Raw genomic sequence first — 6007 nt, forward strand, 5'->3', positions numbered from 1 at the left:
TAAAACCCCATAAATACAATAGAAAGTTAACTAAAGGTCAAATAACCCTAACTTGATTAAATCTCAGCTAAATTGATACATCATGTGTAGCTAATGAAGCATCCAATTGGCACTTGAGTTCAAACTAAAAGTGAACAATAGGGGTTTGTTTTCCTGCTAGTGTTAATAGTGTCAAGTTATAAAACACGTTAGCGTAAAGGTGCAAGCCAGCTAGCATATGTGTGCGTGTGTGAGTGTGTTACCTCGCGTCCAGGATTCAGGATCCAGGATGGGGGACCTCCGGGACGAACCCCTCCCCTCCCGCGGCTCGTGGGAGGGAAAGAGCAGAAAGGGCGGCCGTCGTGGCTCGGGTCCGGCCCCCTCAAAGTTCCGTCGTGGATTGTGGAGCCGTAGACCAGCGGTAGAGCAGTCATGCATCCCCTGGGGAGGTCGTGGCTGCTCCTCTGCGGCTTCATTCTCTTCTACGTCGTCTACCTCCTCTTCGGTGGTCTGGTCTTCTCCAGTTTGGAGCGGCCCGTCGAGGATCGGCTCCGCCGGGACGTGGACGCCCTAAAGCAGCGTTTTCTCAACCAGAGCTGCGTGTCCGCCGCCGCCCTGGAGCATTTCGTCGCTCAGTTGTTGGCTGCCAACAGGTACGGCGTGGCGGCCACCGGGAACGCTTCCGATGAGCCGTCTAATTGGGACTTGACCTCGGCCATGTTCTTCGCCAACACGCTGGTCACCACCGTGGGTGAGTGACGCAAACAAACTTACTTGGGGGTTCTTCTGCTTCGACGATTTGTTGGAAGACTTCAACATTAAGCCGAGAAAACTTAGATTTTTTCTCCGTGAATGTTTTCTCGTTCCACGATGAAGAAAATAACACGATTAAAGCCAATAAAAATTGCTCTGGTAACGCTGGACGCCCAAAGCAATGAGACGTTCAGGCTCATTACGCTTGGGAGAGATTTAATTAGCGTATCAATTGAGTGTGCGTGCTCGTTTTGGAGATTACTTGGGAACTTAAACTTCACATTTGATGAAGTCGTTGACGCCAGGCTTGTCCCTAAATCGATAAAATAGTGACTGCAAAGACTTGAAAGCAACACAACGTTTTCGATCCAAATGATCTTTTGTGTCACTAAAGTTGGATGATACAGCTGCAAATATGGACGCCAATGTACATGTAATTTTCATGTTGTCAATTGTCCCACGTTTACGCATTTAAATGGCTTTAACAGGCGAATTCAGTCCAAAAAAAATGTACCTGGACAGCAAAAATACACTAATTGGTAGCCTGGTAGTGTTTTTTTTCTGGCCACACAAGCCTCTCAACTTTCACACGATAGCCACCCGATTCATTTATCTCGAAACCTGGCCGTTATATCTTCCAAAGATTTGACACTTGAAGGCAACACGACGTTCTTGAACTTAACGGTCTCGTTCGTCGAGTCTGTGATTTCAGATGTTCCCTGAAGGTGACACCACTCTTAAAAAAATACGATAAAAACAAGTGAAGCTAGCATTTAACAGTTCAACACAGTATCTGCCATTGACAGCTATAGAGGTCCAATTCCTTTTGACTGTACCACGTTTCCAACATTTGATTCTGGATCTTTTTTTCCGTACCGTTTAGGTTATGGCCACACCACGCCGCTTTCCGTGTCGGGCAAGATCTTCTCCATCGCGTACGCTTTGGTGGGTGTCCCCTTCACCATGCTGGTCCTGACGGCCTGCGTGCAGAGGCTGATGCACCCCCTGGTGGCGGCGCCTTTGGGGCAACTCGGGCGTTGCGGCCTGAACCCCCGCCCGGCGGCCGGCGTGCACTTCTTGGCCCTGCTGGCGCTGGTGCTGCTGTTTCTGTTCGCCGCGCCGGCGGCCGTCTTCAGTGCCGTGGAGCACGGCTGGTCTTTCCTGGATGGCTTTTACTTCTGCTTCATCTCGCTGTGCACCATCGGACTCGGGGACCTGGTGCCCGCCACCGGGCCCAAGCAGGAGTTCAAGCAAGTCTACCAAGTGGCCGTCATGGGTGAGATCAATTTTTCTTTCATCAAAAATGGTCTCCAGTGTCCGTGAAAGGGTTAACCGATATTCGATGTCTGTTGCAGCCTACTTGTTCCTGGGCCTGATGATGATGTACTTGCTGCTGCGTACTTTTCACAAAATGGCCGACCTGCACGGCCTCACCGCGTACCTGCAGCTGCCACGCTGCGAGGTGCCGGAGCTGGCCGATGACCGCCGACCAATCGCGGCGAACAGCGATGGGCGGAAGCGCTTATCGTACAACTCGGTGGGTGGCGACCGGTGACACATGAGAACTGAAAAGGAAACTGGTTTTGGATGAACTTTAAAGCAAAAAAAAAAAGGAAGTGTTGCCATTTCAAGTATGTTTTTGGTCATTAGATCTGTGGCCATTAATGTGTTACTGTTTAAGGGCCAAATCATTCCAAAGTGAACATATTTTAACTGAGATGATGTACATTAACTGGTTCTTTTCATTGTTTGTTTGGTAATAAAGATGTTGAATTCATTGAATTGTGTCAAAGTTACTGGGGAAGAACAAAAAAAAAAGCCCAGTCAATGATTGGATGATAACGATTTAACAAAAATCAGTGAAAATACAGTTACAAATCTCTTTGAAAAGGTTAGAAAATGGGCATTTTGCCCTCCATTTTAAAGACGCGCACAAAATACAGAATTATTGGAGGCTTGATGGAACAGTGGCAGAAGAAAAATGTAACTTTGCCCATTCAAACGTATTTGAAATATTTAAGAAAAACAAAAAAGTGCGTTGATCCAGACTGAGGAACCAGTCTTGAACTTTCAGGAATACGAAACTACAACAAAGACCAAAAGTATCTTCATACAAACTGCTTTGATAAATACGAGGCGCAACTTTTCTTCACAGAAGATTCCAGCAAACATTCTAGTGTTGTGACAGTTCTGCGCATTTTCTTTTTTACCATTGACATCCAATCTTGGGTGAGTGAACATCCCAGTAAAAACGGACGGCAGTCAATGTTAACTCGGAAAGAAACCCACTCTCGAGACACCATTCCAAACAGCAGGAACATTTGTGTTTGTTCTCTTCTGCTCCAAGTGGAAATAGGCCAAAATTGCAGTGAGATTCTTGTAAAAAATAGCTCTTATTCAGACAACTCTGGATGCTCTATTCACATCCATGGTAGAATTGGAGCAAAAGGACTATAATCGCCATTTGTAGCACTCGGTCCTTTCTGGTAAAACCATTCAAAAGGATGACGATGACGTGCTTGATTGCTGTTTCAGCATTTGATGCTATTGTCTTCCTAGCTAGCAAAAAAATAAAAAATAAAGAAAACAAGGAAATAGTAGGAAAACCAAAAGATCAAGATTCGGCTAGCATGGTCACCAGGTGCTCCAGGTCCAAACCGTCCTTGAGGGAGCTGGTCGGCGAGCTGAATGATGAGAAGGACGGCAGGCCCTTGGCTCCACGGCAGGGCGACTCCTCGCCCCGCAGGCCCAGGACGGCCACCTCCGCCTCCAACTGGGACGTGTCTATGTCCTGGAACATGTCCTCTGCCGTCACGTCCCTGAGGTAGCTGGAGCGTGCCGCCTCCACGCCCGCCTCCCACTCCATCAGGTCCTGGCCGGCCACACCCCGGACGTGCTGCTTCGGCCGCGGTGCGTTTGGCTCCGGATGGGATCGGATGTTCTCCAAGGAACGCAACGCCGCCCTTGGCTCGGGCTCCAACCCGCCGAGGATGGACGAGACAGCGGGCGCGACGCCGAAATCGGGTTCAGTCGACAGCGACGCCCAGTCCTCGGCTTCCGCCACGCGTTGCTGCTTGGCGGGAGCGGGCGATTGGTTCTCCTCCGGCGGCGGCGCCGATGGTGACGCCAGGCATGCTTCTACCTGCCGTAGGGTGTTGCTAATGAGGACCGACCTCCGTAAGCTGGGCTCCGGCATCTCCTGGTCCCGGCGGTATTTGCGCAGGGAGACGCTGAAGACAAATTCCCGCTGTTTCTCCCACGCCACGACGGCGCCGCCACCACCAGCGCCGCACGGAGGCTCCTCGCTCGGAGGTTCCGGCTGGAGCTTGCGTTTTTGCGTCTTCATGATCATTTTTAACACTGCCAGGAGTAAACAAAAACAAAGTATATTATTATTATTATCATGTTAGTCACTATTATTAAAGATTTCCTAAAATATATACTTGATTAATGGTTGTGAAAAAAAACTTGTTCAAAATGCCGTTTTGGCCTGTTTTGGGGGTTTAGAAACGTATCACTTTAAATGACGCAAACTTCGGAATACCGAGGAAAGCCGTAGAAAGCCGAAGTCGTTTTCAAAATGGCGATTCATAACATCCAACGGTTTTGAGTCAAAGTTAGCTCGCTTTTAATATAAGAAAGCAAGAAGCATTCCAAAGCAGTTGAAACTTTGCGACGTGTTTTCCGTTTCCTCAAATGAATAAATAATTATATTTAACGCAGGTTTCCGCCTGATGTAAATGCTAGCAACGAATACGGTGGCTAGCAATAGCACCTACCCCGCCAAAAACATCCTATTATACTTTTGGAGTATAGTTGTGGATTTATTCGCATGTCAGAGTTAAGCGTCTATTAACACTCGCAAACGGTAAACAGTTATAGATTTACTGAAAAAAGCTCAATGAATCTTCAAAGTTACGGGTTTGGTAAATGTAAATAAAAAATAGATAAAAGAAAAAACCTAATGGGAAAATTACCTTCGCATATAATTCCACAACAAATCCCCCATTGGGTGAGTTTAAACCGAGACTTTTAAAGATAAACAAACTTAAAAGAGAAACAAACCGACCTGTTGCTTCTCCTCTTCGGGGTTTCCAACTTTTAAGCTAACGTCCAAATGCGTTCATTAAAAAGAATTTCCTTCTCTCCCTTGATGCAAATAGAATTACAAATAAAAACAGCGATTACGGTAACAAAACACGAGCGTTTAAAGTTTAAATCCTTCCACCATTTACTGGCATCTTTCTTCTCTCCCGCCTGTGATTTAAGTTCGGCTACCAAAAAAGGGCATGAGGGTTGAACTTTGGCGAGGTGCATTATGGGTGACGAAGTTTTCACCCTCGTGGCCCAATTCAAACCGTTTAAAGTGGACGAAATTAAAATGGTCGCCTACAATGGAACATTATTGCAACTATTCACGTCTTATTATCACTGCGTCTTGTTTGTTAACATGTTTCAATGTCCTTCGACCCACCGTAATTCCAATACGATGACATCATCGATGAGATGGACGCGCATCCGCTAACGGAAAATAGCAATTTAACGTACTTTAAATTCTCTATCTTTAGTGTTTCAAGTAACAATAGTAAACTGCTCATAAAGTGAATACGTACTCACCGTAAAAAAATAAACCCGCTGAGAAAAATGAACATCCACTACCGTAGAAAACATCAGGAAACCTTTTTTTGTTGTAAAATAACGAAGTTTTACCTTAAATAGTGGTTGCAGTTGGTCCGAAATTTTGAAGTTGCGTTGAAAGTGCGTCAAAGTGGATTGTTTTGGCGTTATAAAATCGACTCGTTTGACTTCTTTGCCACATGAAACTTAGTCAGCCAATCAGTGAGTCGATGCTTACCGGATGTTGACCATCAAAGCCTTCAAAGGAAACCGTAGAAACACTAAACTTACAAAAACACGTCGTGTTTTTGTTAAAAACAATTTAGATGCTACTCATATATTTAAATACTTCCCAATATGGATAATCCTTAACTTCATAAAAATCTTTAGCTGTTTATACAACTCTTGTATAGTTTTATTTTCATGGTAAAACTGTCGTGTTTCTGGTACTTCCCCTGAGTTTTTCCTGGGCGTGTTTTTGTAAATCGGCGGGAGTTACGCAACACGTCCGCCATTTAAATAAAGCTACAATCGCACTACTTTGCATACGGTACAGGCGTGCCTTAAAAGTGACGTTTTAACTAAACAAAACGTCATTTATAGTAACGTTCAGCTTTAGCCACTCCTGAGCGATCGTACAAAAGACACACAGTTGCTG

At 45.7% G+C, this 6007-nt stretch overlaps 2 protein-coding genes across 3 annotated transcripts; one reads left to right on the forward strand and one right to left on the reverse strand.

Moving 5' to 3' along the window:
• The first annotated feature begins 328 nt into the window (after positions 1-328).
• Positions 329-2509, forward strand: kcnk6 (potassium channel, subfamily K, member 6). The gene is made up of 3 exons (XM_077722543.1): positions 329-730; positions 1616-2008; positions 2088-2509. The coding sequence occupies exons 1-3, from the start codon at positions 412-414 to the stop codon at positions 2285-2287; spliced, it is 912 nt and encodes a 303-aa protein (XP_077578669.1). The 5' UTR covers positions 329-411; the 3' UTR covers positions 2288-2509.
• A 54-nt stretch (positions 2510-2563) lies between these two features.
• sertad3 (SERTA domain containing 3) lies at positions 2564-5642 on the reverse strand. Of its 2 annotated transcripts, none has more exons than XM_077722544.1 (2): positions 5443-5642; positions 2564-4092 (listed from the first exon to the last, which is right to left on the reverse strand). In XM_077722544.1, the coding sequence occupies exon 2, from the start codon at positions 4082-4084 to the stop codon at positions 3347-3349; it is 738 nt and encodes a 245-aa protein (XP_077578670.1). In that variant the 5' UTR covers positions 4085-4092; positions 5443-5642; the 3' UTR covers positions 2564-3346. The 2 variants fall into 2 exon arrangements, with proteins under 2 accessions (XP_077578670.1, XP_077578671.1); XM_077722545.1 differs by lacking the exon at positions 5443-5642 and adding an exon at positions 4802-5108.
• Between the last annotated feature and the right edge of the window lie 365 nt (positions 5643-6007).

The sequence above is a fragment of the Stigmatopora nigra genome, chromosome 8, assembly GCF_051989575.1.
Source record: "Stigmatopora nigra isolate UIUO_SnigA chromosome 8, RoL_Snig_1.1, whole genome shotgun sequence".
NCBI classification, from domain to species: Eukaryota; Metazoa; Chordata; class Actinopteri; order Syngnathiformes; family Syngnathidae; genus Stigmatopora; species Stigmatopora nigra.